The following is a 22586-nucleotide window of genomic DNA, read 5'->3' on the forward strand; positions in this document are numbered from 1 at the left end:
CAACTCTAAAATCCGATGATGCAGCAGCAACATTTGAGAAGGGAGTTTATCTCCCCAATGAGGCCGGGGGAGCGAACAAGGTGGTGGAAGGATGGGAACCACAGGGCCAACAGAGCAAAAACGATTCACAGTTGAACTTTTGTTGTTGCGTGTGTTTTCTTTTTCTTTTTTCTTTCAGCTCTTTGAAGGTAGGAAACAAACATTTTGTCCACCCTCTAGCTAAGATAAATATATCAGATCAAGCCAACAGATGATCGCTTTTTCATTTACTAGCAGCTGCTGGCAACAACATACCCCTCACTCTCATATTCCTATTAACCGAGCAGCCACTGATTTATTAAAGGCTAAGACGCATCAAAACAAATGGCTGAGACATCAGTTATATTGCTGTTTACAGCACTTTAATGGGGTTACATAAGAAGGGCAACATGTCTGAAATGGGAGATTTGATGGGCTCATAACAGGGGAGGGGAGAGAGAAGGCTCGTAAAATTACAAGAGGGGAGAGAGACTTCCTACATCATTTGCAGTGGAGAAGATGTTAAAAGAACCTGCAATCTTGCTGGAGGAAAGCCGGTGGCCATGTGAGAAGGTTTTCTTTTTTCCACCCAGAGAACTACCACATTCTTTTATGTTTTCAGAGATGAACACAGGGCAGGGGCTGTTTGTGAGACCCCTATTCAGGGCTGGCCCAGGACATTTTCCAGAAACAGGTGTCTCCCCCCCCCCTTCTCCCAGGATGGCAGAGGGGAAAAAAAAGAATACAGGAAAGAAGCAGGTGGCAGCGAGTACCATTTTGTGTATTGCTTCCTCCTCTGTTGCATCCTCACTGCTTGCTCCTATCCAGCCTTCTTTTGTCTCGCTTGCCACCATCAGCGCAGTGGTGGTGGTGGCAGAGGAGGAGGCAAAACAGGAAATGGTGCCCACTCCATTTCTGCCCTTGCCACTTCACTGAAGGCAGTGGGCAGAGGCTGGAGAGGAGCAGATGGCAGTAGTGGCAGAAGAGAAGGCAGTGTGACAAGCACAGGAGGTGGCAAGTGGCATGTTCCTGGCCTCTTGGATCTGCCGCTCCTCTCAGTTTTCCCCAGCCTGGTGAGACTGGGCCTCACTGAGCCTCATGGGCTAAGTATCACTGTCAGAATCTCTCACACACCCCTGATGCGCGCACGCGCGCGCACACACACACACACACACACACACACACTGTGCAGCACTGAAGGTTCCACTTAACCAAGGATTGCCATACTGCAAAATTCATATTGCAAAATTCACCAAAATCTAGACTTCCGACATGGGTTGCCATATGTGTGGACATTTCAGCAGTTTCCACCTGGACACTGTTTCCAACTGCCATATTCTGGACATATGGCAACACTAACTTCACTCTCAGGGGTCTCTGTGATGGGCTGCTATGATGGGTACAGAACGCAGCAGAAACTGAATTCCTCATGGTTCAGGTCATATTATGAGGGAGAGACTGTGAGGGGAGAGAGATTTTCTGCTGTCCACCAGGCATTGGCTTTTCCCAACTCCCTCCCCCTACCCTCCAGCTCTAGGAGCCTTTCCAGATCATGACTTTAGGAACAGCAGAAGCAGCTGGGAAGAGAGGAGTTCAGGGATATATTTTTAAAATAATTTCATCAGGCCTGTGTCTTTGCATCTCAGTTTGTATTGGGTTATTTATGCACTGTGATTTTCTGTTGCTTTTATTGATTATAGTTTAGAAATTATTTATTGCAATTGTTTAGAGTGGATTTCTGTTTAATTGTTTGTTGCTGGTCTTTAATTTCATGGTGGACTATTATATTCCAATGGATTATTTAATATTACTTTATTTGATATAAGTTGTTTATTTTAAAGTTATGTTTTTGACATTTTTTGTATTGGATCGTCAGATTGTTATAAGGTGTGCAATCTTTGCTGTTTCTTCAGCTTGTAAACTGCCTTGTGTATGGAAAGGTGATATACAAATTAAAAGTGAAATGAAATGAAATATTATGGGAAACCCACTAAGAGAGGCTCTCCTGAAGATCTCAGCAATGAGACAGTGACTTAAGGAATGAGGTGCCTCTTAAGGTATCCTAGACCCAAGATGTTAAGGGCCATGTAAATTAATATGAACTTGATGCAAGGTGAACTGAAAGCCTGGGTGGAGCAGTGGTTAGATGGCTGGGCTAGAACCTGGGAGACCAGGGTTCAATTCTCCACTAAGCTATGAAGCCCTTTGGGTGATGTTGGGCTAGTCATGATCTTCCACCCTAACCTAGAACAGAAGAATTGTTGTGAGAAAAAAATGGAGAGAGGGAGTTGTCTGTACACCACCTTGAGCTCTTTAGAGAAAAGCAGGGATATAAATGCAACAACAACAACAAATTATTATCTATACCCCGCCCATCTGGCTGGGTTTCCCCAGCCACTCTGGGCAGCTTCCAACAGAATATTAAAAACACGATAAAACATCAAACATTAAAAACTTCCCTAAACAGGGCTGCCTTCAGATGTCTTCTAAAAGCCAGATTATTTCCTTGATATCTGATGGGAGGACGTTCCATAGGTCAGCCGCCACTACCGAGAAGGCCCTCTGCCTCGTTCTCTGTAACCTCACTTCTCACAGTGAGGGAATCACCAGAAGGCCCTCAGTGTCTGGGCTGAATGATGGGGATGGAGACGCTCCTTCAGGTATACAGGGCCGAGGTTGTTTAGGGCTTGAAAGGTCAGCACCAACACTTTGAATTGTGCTCTGAAACATACTGGGAGCCAATGTAGGTCTTTCAGGACCAGTGTTATATGGTCTGGGCGGCTGCTCCCAGTCACCAGTCTAGCTGCCGCATTCTGGATTAATTGTAGTTTCCGGGTCACCTTCAAAGGTAGCCCCACACAGAGCGCGTTGCAACAACAACAGCAGCCATGTACACATGGGCCAGCGGTGTTGATGGCAGGCTCCACCTGGAACTATATGCTCTTTGCAGTGCCTGAAGAGAGAGAGAGCTTGGATACTTTCAGTTCTCTCCCCGGGCTACAGCTTTGCAAATGAATGCACAGCAGCTTTCTACAGACAGTGGAAAGGCAAGCATGTAGACTACAGCACCTTCAGTTTCCCCAAACTGAACGAATAAAAGGGCTTAGAGCATCCAAACAATAATTCATCACTTTAAAGTGGCTTCCTCTGTGACTGCCAACAGTTTAGCAGAGGCTGAGCAGTCTCTCTTGCTAGCAGGCAGTCTCGGTTTTAGTTCCTGGTGGAATTATTGCACAGTGTGGTGGGTGTTCGTGTTAAGAGTAGCATCAAACGACTGAACATTCCTTTTCCCAGTGTACAGTAGTATTTTCAATGGAAGACTTAGCATGGTTAATTATCAGAGCAAAGTGCTAAGATTTGTTTTCTTTCCCCTAATTAATTGCTTCATCTGGAGTGGAATGTTAATTTAGATAAATGATCATTTCCTTTATACTACTGAAGTTTCCCCACTTCTCTAGCCCCTTACTGTAATGTTTATTCAGAAACATCCCTGCTCAGATTGGGCAAAATGATACTGCTTGGTGGGGTGAAGGAATTATTTTTTATTATTATGCAGTTTGCATTTAAAGCCAAATTTGTCAAATTCGCACTACCTGAAACAATATGTGAACCAGAATGCAGCTGTCCTTTGAAATTTGCATTTCTACGAATTTTGTAGTTTTGTAGTATAATGTATGGTATTAGGGGAATCGGCTTGCAAAAGCATGGGCATTAGTGATAAACTGCGTATAAATATGTGTTTTTTAGGAGAGGTTTGCACTAAAATGCTGGTGAATTTTCTTTTTTTTCTTTTTTAAAATGCTTTATTAAACTTAGAAAAACATAACACAAAATCACAGTTATCCATAAAAAGAACAAAAGAACAATAAAAAAGAACAAAACAAAAGTATTATCAATATCTGTTACACTCTTTCACAGTCTTTTAATTCCATTGACTTCCCGCCAATTCCATATAGCTTTGATTACATATTTATCTATTTCACTATTCATATCTGTTTCTCATAATTGCTTATCAGAAATATTGTATGCTGATGAATTTTCATGATAATTTTTTTAATGCAAATTGCTACAGAAAGACAAGCTGAATTTAAAACTGGAAAAAGGAAAAACAGAACTGAAATTGACAGATCCTTCCATTCCCTACTGCTTACCAAAACTAATCTGGAGGTAAAGAGTATCAAAAGTTTTTGAGGTACTAAGGAAGACACTCTAGGTCTCAGAATTACCTTGCAAACCATAGGAAACTGTTACATCCTTAGCTTGGTATTGACTGTGTCAACTTTCTTCAACCTGCTGCCCCCAAGATGTTGCTGGGCAACAGTTCCTGTCAGCCCCAGCCAATAGGTCCAATGGCTGAAGGATGATGGGAGTTTTAGCCACATCTAGAGGGCTCCAAGTTGAGAGAGGCTGAGCTACGCTGACCAACAGCGACTCTTCCATGGTTTCAGACAGGACAGGTTTCAGATCTTTCCAACCTGAGATGCCAGAGTTTGAATCTGAGACCTGCATACAAAGCATGTTCTGTGTCATGAGTCCTGTAGCAGCAATCCCAAGAGGTTAGAGACGGGCAACCTCTGTCGGAGAGGAAGGAAGAGTCCAACAAGAGAGATGTGGGGGGCAGGACTCGAGCCATGCACTGGTGGCGCTGGACAACCCAGAAGTGGAGGGGGAGCCACTTGAGCCAGCCCTGACATCACTTCCTTTGCCTGATATTTTCACAGCAGCCAAAGAGCTGGTTCACCAATCAGCAGGGCCCTGTCAGCCAACACCTGTACCTGTCTCTTAGTGGCCTCAGTGATGTCTTTAAAAGGCAGCATGATAGCTACATTCTACCTCTGTTGTTGGAGGTAGAATATTGTTCTAATCGGGGGAAATATTGTTCAACATGTCAGTGTACAGTAGATCCAGCCTGAGGCTACATAAGGGAATGAAAACCTCCTGACCTTATGAAGGGACACCTCTTTCAAGCAAGTTGTTCTAGTCCCTAACCAAATCCGAAGCGTACCCTCTTGTTCCCATGGAAGATTCAAAGCCATCCATTTTCAGTTGGGGAAAAATATATATGCATCCATTATTTATTGACTATGTTTCTAATTTATCCTCAGTGAGCTTTTTAGCCTGGCCTGCTCTTCCCTCGCATGCAGTCTGCCCATGTAATGGCTTGCGCTTCAGCATTGAGAAGATTTGCTTTTAAGATTGTTTGTTCCCTTGTTCAAATTATCTTTAATGGATGTTTTATTTGAAGCTAGGGTTTCAAATGCATGTACGTCAGATTATTAATTGGGGGGAGGGATAAGATGAGGGTCTTGCAAAGTAATTTGAATGCAAGTCAGTTTTTTTAATATTTGTGGTGTGGGGTGTGGTGGGGTCGGGTTGTGCAAAAATGACCTCCCTCAAATTCTCCATCCTATTGACTGCTGGCAAAATCAAGGCAGGGGGGAAAATAATAATTAAGTATTCTCTAAAAGAGGGGCAAGGGACGCGGGTGGCGCTGTGAGTTAAACCACAGAGCCTAGGACTTGCCGATCAGAAGGTCGGCGGTTCGAATCCCCGCAATGGGGTGAGCTCCTTTTGCTCGGTCCCTGCTCCTGCCAACCTAGCAGTTCGAAAGCACGTCAAAGTGCAAGTAGATAAATAGGTACCGCTCCGGCGGAAAGGTAAACGGCATTTCCGTGTGCTTAGTCATGCTGGCCACATGACCCGGAAGCTGTACGCCGGTTCCCTTGGCCAATAAAGCGAGATGAGTGCCGCAACCCCAGAGTTGGTCATGACTGGACCTAATGGTCAGGGGTCCCTTTACCCTTTACCTTTAAAAGAGGGGCACAAATATCTGAATGGTAACAGGACACCCACACAAGTAATTTCTATTGGTTTTCCAAATTTGTTACAGATCATTGCCAGATTGGAATTAATTTTATACATTTCCCCGCAAAGACTGATTTCCTACTTCCGTTCTTAGAGAAGTCCATGATGTTTTCCCATTGATGCGTATATTACAAATTACCAGTAATCTCTAATTGACATCTTTTTTGTTGTTGTACATCAATATTATTAACCATCTGATTATCTGAGAATTGGAGGTCAAGTCTCAGATAATCAGAGTCAGGGGAGTGGTTAGTACTGTGGAGAGACGCAAATTGACTCAATTTACGGGGTGAACACATTTAATAAAATATGCAAGTACATATTTTGGGTTGCACTGATGTTCTATGTAACACAGGTGTGAGATATTCTGATGTTCTACGTAATGCAGGTTTGTGATAGAAATCAAAGATGCTTATAACCATTCTTTTTTAAAAAATCTGCTTTTCTAGGGTTGCCATATTTCAAAAAGTAAAAACCAGGACACCCCAAGCTTTTTAAAAAAGGGAACCACTGGAAATCTCATTTGACAATCTGAGCAGCAGAGGAACCTTTTCCCTGGAAGGGCTGCTCGATTTGTCATGCATTTCCATGTATCTAACTGTGCGTGCTTTGTTGCTTTTATATATATATATAAATCCTGGCCTTCTGGCCTTCAGCCAAATCAGTGAAAGCAGTTCTTGTGCTCCCGTGTATTTTGCCTTCCCAATGCCCAGCTGAAAGGTTGGTTTATCCAGTGGAGTAACACCAGGCGAAAGTGGCCGGGTTGGAGGGATTTATTCTCATTGCGTGGCTGAAAACCACTTAGGAAGAGGGTTGGGCGCAAATGCATTAGATTATGGTTAAGCAGCTTATGGACGTAAAAACACATTAGAACTTTATAGCACCCTATAAATTATAGGCCTTGCAGCTTGCTCTTTCACAATGGGAGATAATTACATTCATTAATCTACTACTACTAGGACCATAATATTGCCTTCCAAATAGTGCTTGTGTTCTGTTTGCTCTTGGGTTGATCAGCTGGGAGCAAAGCGCGGGGAGGGGGGGACGACAACAACAACAACAGCTCTTTCCCTTTCTTCCCACCCTCCTTATGACTTTTAAAATAATGGTGATTTGTTTTCATTGCAGAATTTTAGATCTAGGTGGGAGCTCATGCCTCTTTCAGCTCACCGGTGTGTGGGGAGGTTCCCTTCTTCGGATAGGATTCCTGGGTTGTGAAAAGAGTAAAGGGTTGTGAGCGAGAGCCTAGTTGAAAACTCCCCTGCGAAGATCTGCGGGCAGAATGGCTTCTGATATGACTGGCCCTTTAAGGAGGACCCAATCCACTTATAACAGGAACCAGGGCTGTTCCAGCTGCAGGGAGCAGTTGGGGGTGTGGAGGCTTAAAATACAGTGGTACCTCAGGTTAAGAACTTAATTCGTTCTGGAGGTCCATTCTTAACCTGAAACTGTTCTTAACCTGAGGCACCACTTTAGCTAACGGGGCCTCCTGCTGCTGCCGCCACACAATTTCTGTTCTCATCCTGAGGTAAAGTTCTTAACCTGAGGTACTATTTCTGTGTTAGCGGAGTCTGTCACCTGAAGCGTCTGTAAGCTGAAGCGTCTGTAACCCGAGGTACCACTGTAACTGAAAGGTAATTATCAGGGGAAAGGGTCATGGGTGGAGGCAGGATTTAAGGGGACTGGCATAATGGGGCACAGAACCAAGCTCACCATCTTTGAGTTTCATTTCCCCCCAAAAGCTCACCAACTTTTGTGTCCTGAATTTGTCTTCTAGAAATATGGCAACCCTAGACTTTAATAGTTAAAATTTCAATACATAAAAGTGTGTGTGTGGGGGGGGAGAGACCCACACCCACACACCAGACATTCCTTTATGCTAGCTATTTCTCAGAAATGAAAGTGGGTTAATTGGTGACGTGGCATTATCAGAGACTTCAGTTGGGCTTGTAATTTCTCGATTGCTCTCAGAAAGAATTCACCCAGTGCCTCTGGGGTAGAATTACTAGATAGAGCCATCCAGTCTTTGTGATGAGCTCATTTCTTTGGGTAGGCAGCAAAGAAGTGGCAAAGCGGTAGATCATTTTCAAGTGGCATTTGCACACATTGATTAGCTTGTGGGTTCCGTAATGATGAAGTCCGCTCACATAACCCAGTGTTGTGAACACTCTCCTCCCTGCAGCCACATAGAAACAGAGGGAGCTGCCTTACACCAGGCCAGGCTATTTATCTGTTTAGCTCAGCATAGTCTGCTCTGTTCCCTGTAGAACATCTTGTTTACATGCAGAAGGTCCCAGATTTCATCTCCAGGCAGGGCTCTGAGAGAGAACCATGCCTGATTTCATGGAGAGCTGCTTCTAGTCAGTGTAAATAATGATGAGCTAGATAGGCAGCTTCTGAAGTTCCTACCAATGACTTTCAGCAACCCTTCGGGTTTCAGGCAGGGTTCTCCCCCAGTCCTAATTGGAAATGTTGGGGACTTTTTGCATGCAAAGCAGATGCTGTACTGCTGAGGTTTTGTCTTCCCTCTCCTCTTAATGGTCCAGCAGTCTTAAGGAGAGAAATATATTTCTCATCACCTGCTCTCTGAGTCTTTTAATTGAAGCTGCTGGGGATGGAACCTTGGGGCTGTAGTTTAAGGGTACTCAGATGTCCCCCATGCCCTTCATAGACCCCTCATTCCCAGAGTGATTTAACAATCACATACTGTTCCAGCTTTTTCAGATCAAAACTTGGGATGTGCGTCTGTCGGGACATGCGCCACAGCAAGTCACGTGACCTGCACCATGATCTCGCTAAAAACACACACGCTGCACTTTTCAGGGTGTGATCTTGTGCAGCCCCTGGTGAAAGTGCTTTTTAGAGGTGAAAACATGGCACTCAAAATATCTGCTGCAATCTAGCACATGGGGAAAAAATGGGACGTCCCATTTTTTTCCAGGACACTTGGTGGGTATGCAATCAACCTCTCTTCCTAGGGAATTGTAGCTCTGTGAGGGGAATTTGGGTTTCCTAAGAATTCTTGGGGGCAAAGCATTCTCCAGGATTCTTTGGGGGAAAGCCATGATTGTTTAAGGGGTATAATGATGCTTTAAATATAAGGTGTGTATCTGGCCTTAGTATCTGATAGCTTGAATTTCCAGCCAGAAACTTTTAAGTCCTGCCAAACAGTCTTCCTTTCAGGCACTGGTAGGCTGGGACCCCTTCCCTTGTAGCCATTTCAGGCTTTTCTGTTTAACAAATCAAGACGTCTTTCCTGCAAGTTAAGTAAATTCTGAAATCATAGATTATGAATTAAAGGTATCGATGGTGCATCTTACCGGGTTATCACAGAGCATTTCGTTCAATCTGTTTAGGGATAAATCTGACTTCTAATTCTCCAGTTACTCAGCAATCATCTCTCTATTGATCTCTCCTTCTGCCATGTCTGCACAGTGTTTTATAAACTTTACTATTCACCCTGATGGATTCAATAAATGCATATTTAAATAGAGAACATTTTCCTTCCACACTAAGCTGATTCTGCTTATATGAACTGATCACATCTGGACATGTGAAAGAAAGCCCTGTGAGGGGAGAGACTCGCTGAATGGGTGCAGACCCTCTTCATCTGCTGGCTGAATGTGTGGATGGTGGGCCTATGGTCTGACAGCAGGGCTGGCCCACGAAGCCTTGCAACTTGGATAGCTCAGTTGGTTAGAGTGTGGTGCTGATAATGCCAAGGTTGCAGGTTCGATTCCCGTATGGGACAGGGTCCCTTCCAACTCTATGATTCTATGATTCTATCACACACACACACACACACACACATCCATACACATCCATTGCAAGTTCTTCCAGTTCTTTATTAGGTGGGTGGGTGTCCAGACACACTGAGGAAGGGGAGGGTTCTCTGTACACCCCGGGGGGGGGGACTTTTCTTTCCTTTTGTATTGGTTTTGTTAGCTCAGTTGGTTAAAGCGTGGTGCTGATAACTCCAAGGTTGCAGGTTCGATCCCTGCATGGGACAGTTGCATATTCCTGCATTGCAGGGGGTTGGATTAGATGTTCCTCGGGGTCCCTCCCAATGTTACAATTCTACGATTGAGGTGGGTAACCAATTACCCTAATATACCAGGGGGCAGGGAAACTGGGATCCTTGCTTCACCAGCGGTTCTCCACCCGAGGCAGCTTGACACACCCCACTACTCCATTGCTGTGCCATTTGCTCTGGGTTCATGCCTGTTTTTCAGCTGAGGATGCCAAGGTCTTAGCAAACAGCACCAAGATCCAGGCAGCTTATAACAGACATGATACCGAGATGACACGGGGTCATCCAGTTTAATCCATCATGGCTGACCTATAGTGTGCTTTGTACTCATCATAGTGGCTGGTTCTGCAGGTCTAGTGGGCCCCAGATGAAGAAGAGTCAGAACTTGAGAGCATAGTGCCTCACAGGATGCAATTTCTTCTTTTTTGTTCCCCACTTTTATGATCTCCCAGCACAGCCAGATAGAGTTGAAATTTCACTGCATGGAAAAGGTTAATGCCAGGGCACCTCTGTCGTTTTGTAAACCTCTGCCTTGGACTGCATTTATACTTTGATTAAGGACCATGTCTCTGGTGGCCTATATGAATAAAGGGGCTAGATAGCGGTGTGCCCATTAAACTATCTTCTGATTTGGGCGTGGATGTCTCATCCTGTCTTTTTGGATTATGTCTCTCTATATTTTCCTGTTTGGGTTACTTTTGTTGTTGTATTACATAGTGGTGATAAGTCTCCCCTCCCCCCATGGTTCATGTTTACTTTTTGCCGGACCAGCCATTCTTTTTGTCTTATCGGTAGGTGACCTTTAAAGGCAGAACTTGTTCCTTCCTTGCTTGCCATTGGGAGTAACACTTGTGATATTTGAGATCTTAGATAAGCGTTAAGTCCAGCCTTTGTCCTGGCTGCCACTGGATGAAGGGCTTGGACTCGGATTACGTTTTCTGTCAAAACCTTTCATGCTGAGATCAGTGTGATACATAAGCAGGTGCAAAGACATAGCTGCGCAAGCGAACACATTGATCCAACAGTTGACATCCTCCCTGGGCTCCTGTTAGGAGGAAGTGGAGCGGGCACGGCCTCAGCATGGCATGCAAGAGGCATATTTCGCCTGAGGGAGCAAAAAGAACTCCGCCTGGTGGGCTGGCCATGAAACGTCTCTTCACAATGGCATTGGTGTCTCTGTGTCCTCGGTGACAGAGGAGGCAACAGTGCTAGCTTGGAGCCACACTCCTGGAGCCACTCCAGGAGTGCTGAGGGGGAAAAATAAATCTCCTCTGGCAACCAATGTGGCCCTGTGGTTTCAGATAACATATGTGGTGGTGTTGTTGTTTAGTCGTGTCCGACTCTTCGTGACCCCATGGACCAGAGCACGCCAGGCACTCCCATCTTCCACTGCGACAAGTCTAAAAAGCCTAGGACACAAATTTTAACAGCCCTATGGTGACTCATTAACCAGAAGTAATTTAGCATTAACTCTGGACGTGTATACAGTGGTACCTCGGGTTACAAACACCTCAGGTTACAAACACTCCGCTAACCCAGAAGTAGTACCTTGGGTTAAGAACTTTACCTCAGGATGAGAACAGAAATTGTGTGGTGGCGGCACGGTGGCAGCAGGAGGCCCCATTAGCTAAAGTGGTACCTCAGGTTCAGAATGGTTTCAGGTTAAGAACGGACCTCTGGAACGAATTAAGTTCGTAACCAGAGGTACCACTGTATTCGATTCTGACCAAACTAAGCTCGCTAGAGCAAACTATACATAGGAGTCTGACCTAGAATCATAGAATCATAGAGTTGGAATAGACCACAAGGGCCATCGAGTCCAACCCCCTGCCAAGCAGGAAACACCATCAGAGCACTCCTGACATATGGTTGTCAAGCCTCTGCTTAAAGACCTCCAAAGAAGGAGACTCCACCACACTCCTTGGCAGCAAATTCCACTGTCGAACAGCTCTTACTGTCATCAGAACCAACTGATTTGAAGTTCAGCCATGCCCCTATCTGCTCCACGCCTGATGGCATAAGGTGTGGAGCAGAGAGGCATGACTTCGCCAAAATGGGGTCTCCCACCACTATTCCAGATTGATTAGTGCTGATGGGTCCCAAGTTAACCCTTTCAACTGTCAGAGCTTCTTCCAAAGAATCCGGGGGGACTGCTGTTTGTTAAGAGTGCTGTGAGTTGTAAGAAGGTCCCTATTCCCCTCGCAGAACTAGAGTTACCCGGGAAATGGTGTTGATTGATAAACCACTCTTGGAATGGCAAAAGTGACTTTCCCATGTGCATGTGCTCCCCACTAAGTTACGGCAGCTGCAGGATCTAGTTTAAAAGTTGGCCACCGTGTTACTGAACTTGAAAGCTTAGCTGGATTCGCTAAAACCTTGCACTTGTAGCTGATAGTCTTCCAAAACAACAACAGGATTTCTTTCTCTTTCTCCCCTCCCAACCATGCAGAAGGAGGTTGTGGTGAAGCCTCATGACCTCATGGAGAAGCGCCTGGACCCCTTTGTGAAGAAGAAACGGGACGTGCTCACTAATGGACTGCCGTACCACCTGAAAAAGAACAGACTGCACCATCGCCACTACAGCTCAGACCGGGAGAATGACCGCAACCTTTGCCAACATCTCAGGAAAAGGAAGAAGTTCCTGAAAGGCCTCAGTCAGGTAGGAAGCACTGAAAAATGTATTGGAGTGGGATGGCCTTATTTCTCTTATTTATCTGTTTGCTATCTCTGGCATTGTTTTCCCTCCTGGTTTCTGCTGCAACGTCTTTCTCCTCTTGGGGTTGGGCCCTTGAGGTTGCCTCTTTGTCAAGATGGGAATGGAATGTTGAGTCAAAGTTGGGCTGATGTTGTCTTGGGTGTTTCTCTGGCTTAATGATTCCTAAATGTAAATGAGTTGCTACTCCAGTCAATGGAACTGATGGGACTAGCGTTGTCTCAGTATTACAGGTGGCCTAGGGGGGCAACAAAGAGGCCACAGCTCTAGGGGAATGGTGTTGAGCACCTTGCCAGAAGGTGGTGCATGCAAATGAGTTTGTAAGCAGGATTGCTTCTGGGATCTGTGTCTGCTGGATTCCTCCCCACGAGATACATCCATTGCAGCTGTACAACAGCAATGTTGTTGTTTTAAATATTTTTTTACTAAAATCCCAGGGGTTGGCAATTAAAGGAGAAAAAAGGGAAAACTAACTAATGAACATAGAAGGACAGATGAGCTGGAGATTTCAGGGACAGAAATGACTGTTTCCAATGGTGATTTTAGATGGACAAATAGCACCCTATTTCAAATGTCGAGGTTTTATTTATTATATTATATTTTCATTTTCCCTCCCCACCTGGTAGGATCAGAATTTCATTTCCTCCAGAAAGGTTTTGTAAAATTTATTTCTTTTTAAGGAAATGGGTCATAGTTTGACTTTGTTCATTACGACCACAGATGGCTCCAAGTGAGGAGCTTGCTCTTACAAAGTTTGGGAGGAGCCTGAGGCCTTTAGTGCCTCTGTCCTCAACCTCCTCCAGGCTCCACCCCCTTGAGAGAAATTCAGGGCCTTAACTGGCCAACCTTCTGACCTGAAGATGGACACTCCGCCTTCATTCCATAGTTTTCTCCTGATGTGCTCCTGGTACTGCTGGACTGGTGATGTGTGGTGGGAGGCATCTGGTTCTTCAGGAGCAGGGGAAAGTGCCTCTGAGAGCCTGGGCTGTGACCCTATAGGCCCTGGTGGTCTGGGAGGCTCCTCTGGGAGTTATTGTCCAAGTGCCTCAGGTGCAGTTGCCTCCAGTGATCTTCTGCAGTCTGCCCTGAGCCCTGATCTAGATCCTGCTCCATATCTGGTGCCCCCGCAGCCTCTATGTCCAGTTCACTGCTGGATGCAGGGCTCATAACAGATGCTGACAGGCACAATACAAATGGCATCTTAGGAAGGTGCCTAACCTGTTGTTGAGTGCTGTAATGGGAATTGGGGTTGCTTGTGCGTAAACTGCAAACTGCTCCAAGCTAGCCGTGTAGCTAAAACTTCCCCCCGGTTGACAGCCCTTGAAACGCGACTGTCTTAGTCACTGGCAGAATCCGTCAGTGGGCGGGACCTAAATTTGCACCAACATAGGAGTTGTTTGACTCCAAGTCTCCTCCTAGATTCCCTGCGTGGAAGCCTTCTGCGCAGCGTGGGCGTGCCAAGCGGAGGTCCTGTGCTCTCTCCGCTGATTTCACTGGAAGAGTCTCTGAGCCTCCCCTCCGCCGTACTCTCAGCTTCCCCTTTCTCCCTGGTGTCCCCTGGATTTCCTTCCCCCGTGGGAACCCTCTCTCTCTCCTTGCTAGTTCCCTCCCCTGCATCACGGGAGCGACTTTCCTCTCCTCTTCCCTCTGATGGCAGTTCCCTGACAAGTGCATAGTACAAACGTTGCCTAGATGCTACACTGGCATGACATCTCTATGTACTGAGGATGCACTCTTGGCTTGTGCAGGGAGTTGAACTTGCTGGTTTGTAGCACAGGAGCCCTTGGCTACCCTGCCATGCTGTATGATGGCGAGAACAGCCATGATCTTCCTTCGCCTTTTCTTACAGGCAAACCCTTAACGGAGTGCTCATAATTAAGTAGGAATTTTTTGGGGGGTCATGACCATATGGTTTCTGAAATAATAGTGATCGTTTCTAGCATAAAGTGGCTTCATGGGTGTGCGTGTGCACAAGCGCACTTAGGAAGTACATGCATCGACGCAAACATTCACCATGGAACTGCAACACCATTCAAAGAATTTTTTGGGAGAAAATTTTAAATGAACAAGTAGGAGATGGTTGCTTAACCTTTTGTATACTTTGTATACTTGCCACTCCTTGACATCAAATGGCCCCACAAGTTATTGTCCATGCCCAAATCAGATCCAAAGTGCCAGTGTGGTGTAGTGGTTAAGAGCGGTGGACTTGTAATCTGGTGAACTGGGTTCACGTCTCCGCTCCTCCACATGCAGTTGCTGGGTGACCTTGGGCAAGTGAAGTCTCTCAGCCCCACTCACCTCACAGAGTGTTTGTTGTGAGGGAGGAAGGGAAAGGAGAATGTTAGCCGCTTTGAGACTCCTTTGGGTAGTGATAAAGCGGGATATCAAATCCAAACTCTTCAAAATGCAAGTTTACCTGCATTTTGAACTTGGGTAGAAAGGTGAAACTACTCAGAAGTGGAGAGATGGTGGCCAGGCATCTGATCCCAACCATTTCTCCCATATTCTCCCCTCAAAGCTGTCTTTCCTCACAGAGGAAGAGACATTGCATGCCTGCTTATTCTCATTTGGACACAACATGCAACCTCTCAGTGGTGCTGAATGCCCTGCCTGATGTGAAACAAAATGAGCTGCCTTATGAATCTTTGTAGAAAAGCTTTCTGGCACAGTTTGCTTCTTGGGAGTCCCTAAAGCATGCAAGGGTTTCTCTGATATTGCTTAAGGGAGGGTCTAATGTAGGCTTCCTCGGCCCTCCAGATGTTTTTGGCCTACAACTCCCATGATCCCTAGCTAACAGGACCAGCGGTCAGGGATGATGGGAATTGTAGTCTCAAAACATCTGGAGGGCCAAGGTTGAGGAAGCCTCGTCTAATGTAAAGGTAGATCCAACAAATTGGACATGAGCAAACCTCTTGTTTTGCAAGCTTGCTCACAACAACATAAAGCACCCTCTGAATATCTGGCAGAAGGCACAAGCAAGGATTGGTTGAAATGAAAAAGAAAAAAAAAGACTTCTGCAAAGACTGAAACTGTTCTGAACAGTTTATTATAAGAACACATTTATTATTATGATTATTAATTGTTTTATTTCTGTACTTCTTAGCTCTACATAGTAGCATCTGGTTAGAGCCCAGTAAATATTCAGTATGTGATGTTCCATATTTCCAACACAATATTTGAGTTCTGGTGTTCCAAATCTGAGAATCCCGTGAAAAGTAGACTGGAGGTTTTGAGCAGTTCCAAGTAGGAAGGAAATATCACTTGGCGCACAGTCAGAATGAGAAATTCATCTTGTTCCTTGTCGGATTGTGTCACTTTTAATGAACTGTAACGCCAGGCTCCAGGCATGTCCATGTCACCCGGTGCTGACTGCAGTGGTCTTTCCACTGTTCAGGAAATGCTTCCTTGGAAGTGTTGAAGATAGCCATCTGCCTAATAAGTGCCTCATAATATAAAGCTGGGCATTGCGCTTGTGCATCACAACACACACACACATCTGCAAGGCTTAGAAATTTAGAGAAAAGCGGGACAGGTTGGAGAGGTGCATAAAACAGCGAATGGTTTGGAGAAAGAGCATAATCTCCCTCTCACATCATACTGGAACTCAGGGACCTCTAATGAAGCTGAATGTTGGGAGATTCAGGACTGTTAAAAGAAAGTACCGTATTTTGTGCTCTATAAGACGCACTTTCCCCCTCATAAAAAGTAAGGGGAAATGTGTGTGCGTCTTATGGAGCGAATGCAGGCTGTGCAGCTATCCCAGAAGCCAGAACAGCAAGAGGGATTGCTGTGCAGTGAAAGCAGCAATTCCTCTTGCTGTTCTGGCTTCTGGGATTCAGAATATATTTTTTTCTTGTTTTCCTCCTCCAAAAACTAGGTGCGTCCTGTGGTCTGGTGTGGCTTATAGAGTGAAAAATACGGTACTTATTCACACAGGGCATAGTTCAGCAATGGGATTCCCCCCCCCCCCACGAGGGGTAGTGATGCTACTCATGTGTAGAGTCTACCTGGAGATCTTCCTCGTTGCTTGATCCATGCTCAAAAGAGCCCTGCCTGATGTGCTTCCTGCCTCACCCTGTGAAACATTCTGCTATATTTCCAGAAGCAGTTTTTCGACTGTGTGAAAGCTCAAAGATAAGGTGGAAATGGATCGTTAGGGAAACACCCACCAAATGGAATAAACTGTTGTGTGCATGCAGCCTGGGTTGTGTGACAAGGGCCCAGCTGCCAAAACTGGGTCCATGTGTGGGAGAGGATCAAACCATTTTACTTCCTCCCCCACTTTTTTGTTGTCAATGGTGGGGCACACCTGTCTTGGTAGAGTGTTAGCGAGACAGTAGAAATTGAAGCTGGGAAGGGGAGAAGTGTCTGATTGGTTGTGCCAACGGTTGGGGCGGGGAAGTGAAGCCGATGAGTTTGGATTGCGTCTTGCTGTGCTGTTCCAAGGCAAGTTGACAGCAGTGACAAGCGATTTACAACATGCTATTTAAAGTTTTGGATTTGCAGCCTCAACGTTGACGTGTGAGTGCTCTTTAGCAACTGCTTTCATTACTCCCCATCCAAGAACTGCTAATTGAAAAGAAAGCAGTGGGTGGGTTTCAGGGAAGGAGGGAAGAACGGATTGACGTGACTGTATCAAATACACAGGCTTCTATCCTGGCTTTATTTTGACAATCTTATTAACTTAAGATTGGACTCCACCAGAATTTATGCTGCCTGCCAATCCCTCTGAAACAAATGTATACGCCTGCCTTCTAGGGATTTATCAGTCAAAGGCATATAGAGCTCCCTGGAATATAATCCAAGATGTCTTAAGCATGCTTGGAAGCCCTAGTCCTACTCAGTGTTGGAAGGTCAAGGGTGGGGGTAGGAGTGTTTAGCATGCATGCAGACATTGCAGTTTGGGGATGCTCCAGAGCACTGCTGTTGTGCTCAGGTTCTGTTTACGGGCTTCCCATAGGGCCAGCTGGCCAGCCATGGTTAGAGCAGATGGGTAGACAAGATGGGCCACTGGCTTGATGCAGCAGGTTCCAGTTATGTTCCTAATAAGGATCTCAAGTGCTTAAGAACTTGGAGATCCACCACCAACTAGAATAAGGAGTAGTGGTCTAGATCAGTGTTTCCCAAACTTGGCTCTCCAGCTGTTTTGGGGCTACAACTCCCATCTATTCCTAGCTAGCAGGACCAGTGGTCAGGGATGATGGGAAATGTAGTCCAAAAAAAATGCTGGAGGCCCAAGTTTGGGAAATTCTAGTCTAGATGGAACAGCAGACTGACTCTGGGTAAAGCAGTACCAGAGGTTTTGTGCTGGTCCTGGGGGCTAACCGAGAGGCGAGGTCCGAGTCCAGTCTGAGGTCAATGGTGCAATATGAAGGCAGTCTGTAGAAGCCAAAGCTGGGTGCAGGGCAGGGCGTCGGGTGAGGTCAGGAGCTCCGGTAGGGAAGCAGGTCAGGGATCAGGCTGGAACCGACAACCAACAATGTTGCTCCCGCAACTTGGGACTGGGGCTGGCTGGCTTTTATCTCCCCCGAGGCATAGGGCAGACCCAATCCTCAGGTGACTCGCCCCTCCTGGCCTGGAGGCGAGCACTCCTCCTGCGGGAACTTAGTTCCCTCCGCCTCTCTGCCCTGAGCCTCTGCAGCTCAGGAGAGGCTGGAGGGTTACCAGACCCAGAGGCAACCTCCTCTTCCCCTGACAGGGCTGAGCGTGGAGCACCTGCAGGCAATGGGTCCTCCATCACCTCTGGGGCCAGAGCAGACTCAGCTGGTGCCTGCACCTGAGGATCCAGCACAGGTGAGGACCCTTCAGGCTCAGGCCCCAGCCCCAGCTCAGCTGCTTCTGGAGGTGGGGAATCCTGTGCAGGCTGGGATTCCTCAGGTTCAGCCTCCGAATCTGATTCCCAGGCCATCACAGGTTTGTATGTGGGTGTTGCTCAGTGACATGCTCGATGACGCCTGTGTCTCTCCTATAACAAGTGTGGCCAACTTTCCCCCCTGATGAATGCCACATTGTCACTCAGTTAATATATCAGGGACTGCCTACTAACTGCAGGTGGGACCGGAGTCAAATGTAATTGGAGGAGTCACTTCTCTTTGTTATCTTCCTCCCTTGACCAGTAGGTTACAGCTGGAAGAATCACTTTTGCCAGAGGTTTGAACTGATGGCTTGCAGGTGGCTTTTGGACTTTGGCCGGGGCAGGGGGGCGCTAAACAATTCGGAGAAGGGGTGGAAGCTGTCCACTGCTGCCATGTGCGACTCTTTGTTCTGCTAAAGCAAACAGCTATAGTGTAAGAATTATTGGATATTCATACATGGACACAGGAAGCAGCTGAGACAGACTATTGGTCTGTCAAACTCATTATTGACTACACTGGCTGGCAGGGGCTCTCTGAGGTTTTGGACATGGGGTCTTCCCAGCACTACCCGGCGATGTTAAGGGCTGAACCTGGATCAGGTTGCAGACACAAAGTACAGTGGTACCTTGGGTTAAGTACTTAATTCGTTCCGGAGGTCTGTTCTTAACCTGAAACTGTTCTTAACCTGAAGCACCACTTTAGCTAATGGGGGCCTCCTGCTGCTGCCACGCTGCCGGAGCATGATTTCTGTTCTCAACCTGAAGCAAAGTTCTTAACCCGAGGTACTATTTCTGGGTTAGCGGATTCTGTAACCTGAAGCGTATGTAACCTGAGGTACCACTGTATTAGAGTTCGCAATTGTCTGCTCTGATCAGAAATGGAAACAAAATACCTCACATAAAATATGGGCTGGTGGGAAGAACCAGAGCTGAATTTTTCTTGGATGGAGGCGGAGGAGACTTTATTGCAGACGCTGTTGAATATTGTAACATCTTGAAGAAAATGTGTTAAATTAATTCTGTTTGGTATCTTACCATCTGGCCCATGATAGCTTACATTAAACACACACATATAAAAACATAAAGTGAACACACAGACACACCTTTACAGTTTTGCAGCTGAATCGCTTGACTGATGAATCTGAGTTCCATCGCATTTTCTTTCAGTGTGCGCATAAGCTGAACCCCCTTTTTGTAAGCATTCTGTATGGGTGGGTGTGAATCAGATAATCTCCGTCTTCCATTGGGACTAATTTACTCAACAGAGTATTGGCTGTTTGGTACCCACAGCAGATAAATCTATAATGCCCACAAAGGCGTTGGACAACGAAGAGTCAAACTCCAGTGCTTTTACAGAAGAAAGATATTCATTGTGGTTACTCTTCATGTTTTGGAGTTCAAAACTCCTTCTTCAGGAGCTATAAATTTATTGGAACACCCCTCCCCCCAAAAAACCTCCCCTTGTTCTGTAAAACTGAATTCAAAATCTAGCTTTAAGCAAGTTGTGAGGTAACTTTCTTTCTTTTTGCAACTCTGCAATGAATCTGAAAGAGTTTTGAAGTCTGAAACACAAATGCAACCCGCACACCTGTAGTGGGAGCACCAGAGCTTGTCTCCTCTTTGCCTGACTCATTGTTGTACTTCTTTCCTTCATCCGACATGCGCATGTACAGTAAAATAAACGTGTATACAAGAAAATGAGGAAAGGGAGTTAAGAAAAGGGGCTTACTACTTCACACAGCATGTAGTTATGGAACTGACTCCTAAAACATACCTTTCAGCATTTCCCTGATGAAAATAGGGATGTCCTTTTCAATAATAATAATAATAATAATAATAATAATAATAGTTATACCTCACCCACCTGACTGGGTTGCCCCAGCACTCTGGGCAGCTTCTAACATATATAAAAACATTAAGCATTAAAAAAGCTTCCTTATACAGGTGTCTTCTAAAGGTTGCATAGTTACCTATTTCCTTGGCTCGGGGGTCACATAAATCCATACTGTCAGGGAACTGCCATCGCAGTCAGGAGTGGAGGAAGGCCTCCCGAGCAAGGCCGGAGAAGGTCCCAGCAGGAAAGGAGGGGACTCAGTGACCGGGGAAGGAAATCAGCGTTACACCAGGGAGAAAGGCGGGCGGAGGCGGGCTTCGGAGGGATGGCTCCAGGACTCTTCGCCAGAGACCAGCGGGGAGAGCATTGGTCCTCCACTGCCCACACCCACCCTGCGCAGAAGACTTCTGCACAGGGAGGCTAGGTGGAGACTATCCGTCAAGGAACTTTTATGTTGGAAGAAGTTCAGGAAACGCCCACTGACGGATTCTGCCAGTGACTGAGACAGACGCAGAATCAGGACTGTCCAGCCAGGGAAAGGTTTTTCCAGGCAACCTCACCGAGAGTGGTGGCAACTTACGCACGAGCAACCCCTAATTCCCATTACACATACCCTCCAACATCTCTTTGTTGAAAATAGGGACATCCTACAGAAAAGCAGGATGTTCTGGGATCAAATCAGAAACTGGGACAGCTTCTGTAAATCTGGGACTGTCCTTAGAAAATAGGGACACTTGGAGGGTCTGCTAAAAGAGGCAGTGATGGCCAAGAATGTGGTTGGCTTTCAAAGAGAGTTAGGCAATCTCATGGAGTGGCTCATCACCAGTGGCTACTAGCTATGATGGCTCTGTTCTGTCCCTGCTTTTGGAGGCAATATGCTTCTGAATACCAGTTTCTGGAAACCACAGGAGGGGAGAATGCCATTGTGTTCGGGTCCCGCTTGCAGGCTTCCCCTAAGCTTCTCGTTGGCTATAGTGAGAACCAGAAAGCTGGTCTAAATGGGGGTTTGGCCTGACTCGGCAGGTTCTTCCTATGTTCCTACATCCTTATACTTTAGTCGAATGTTCCCTGATACTTGGAGCCTGGGGAAAGAGAGGGTCCATGTGGTATCATGTGAAATATATTTGTTAATGCAAATAGAGGCAGGGAGTTAATAAAACCATATTAATTTCTATAAGCAAAAGATGGATGCTGCTGAGAAAAGCTTCCCCCAGAGGAGTGGCCGTTTAAAGTTACAACCCATCTTGAGCATATGATGACAGTGTATTATTTTGTTTTTTGATTAAAAGATGATTATTTTCCACTTTTAAAATTTGGCACCGGCAGGGTTGGAAATTAACTTTTTGCATTAGTATTCAATAAATATTGCAAATGGTCCTGGCCTACATTTAGCTTTCAAATAACAATACCCTCGGGTGTAATGATTGGAAGTACGTTTGTACTGGAGGTACCGATGGGCCTGCTATTTCCACAAGCCGTAAAAGAAATGACGTTGTGTTGCACACTGTTTTAGAGCCCCTCGTAAAACATTTCCTGGGGAACGGAATAATCATCATAATCATCCAAGACTGGAAGATGAGAGCGTTAGAATAAACTCTTGCTCACCAATGCTATAAGCATGTGGCACAGTGGCAAAAGGGCACTTGCAAGTTAGGGAAAGGCATGCCCATCAGTCCTACGTCCAGTGCAGGATTTACGTATAAGCTAAACAAGCTATAGCTTAGCCTTCCCCCCCCCCCCAAAAAAAAGAAATTGAAGGAAAAACAACAACCCTGGATGTACATTTCCAAAATATAAGAAAAAAACAAATAAATTAAAACCTACATACAGCAACAGTGTTTTGTGTTGCGTAGGCTCCTATTTGTTATGTGCAAATGGCTTTAGATACCCATTAAAGGTAAAGGGACCCTTGACCATTAGGTCCAGTCGTGACTGATTCTGGAGTTGCGGCGCTCATCTCGCTTTATTGGCCGAGGGAGCCGGCGTACAGCTTCCGGGTCATGTGGCCAGCATGACAAAGCTGCTTCTGGCGAACCAGAGCTGTGCACGGAAACACTGTTTATCTTCCCGCCGGAGTGGTACCTATTTATCTACTTGCACTTTGACGTGCTTTCAAACTGCTAGGTTGGCAGGAGCAGGGACCGAGCAACGGGAGCTCACCCCGTCACGGGGATTCAAACCGCCGACCTTCTGATCGGCAAGCTCTAGGCTCTGTGGTTTAACCCACAGTGCCACCCGCGCCCCCATAGATACCCATTAGGTCCATAAATTA

The 22586-nt window shown here is 45.9% G+C and overlaps 2 protein-coding genes across 6 annotated transcripts in view; both read left to right on the plus strand.

Annotated features, from left to right (window-relative positions):
• The window catches only part of GTF2IRD1 (GTF2I repeat domain containing 1), a 1520245-nt gene that overhangs the window by 649636 nt on the left and 848023 nt on the right, over positions 1-22586 (plus strand). The window lies entirely within an intron of this gene.
• The window catches only part of AUTS2 (activator of transcription and developmental regulator AUTS2), a 658278-nt gene that overhangs the window by 118528 nt on the left and 517164 nt on the right, over positions 1-22586 (plus strand). For all 5 annotated transcript variants that reach the window (XM_083479523.1, XM_083479527.1, XM_083479525.1 and 2 more), the window contains exon 2: positions 12363-12572. In XM_083479523.1, coding sequence (XP_083335649.1) covers positions 12363-12572 — 210 coding nt within the window. The remainder of the gene's footprint in view (positions 1-12362; positions 12573-22586) is intronic.

Source organism: Podarcis liolepis, assembly GCF_965112155.1.
Source record: "Podarcis liolepis genome assembly, chromosome: 16".
Taxonomy (NCBI): domain Eukaryota; kingdom Metazoa; phylum Chordata; class Lepidosauria; order Squamata; family Lacertidae; genus Podarcis; species Podarcis liolepis.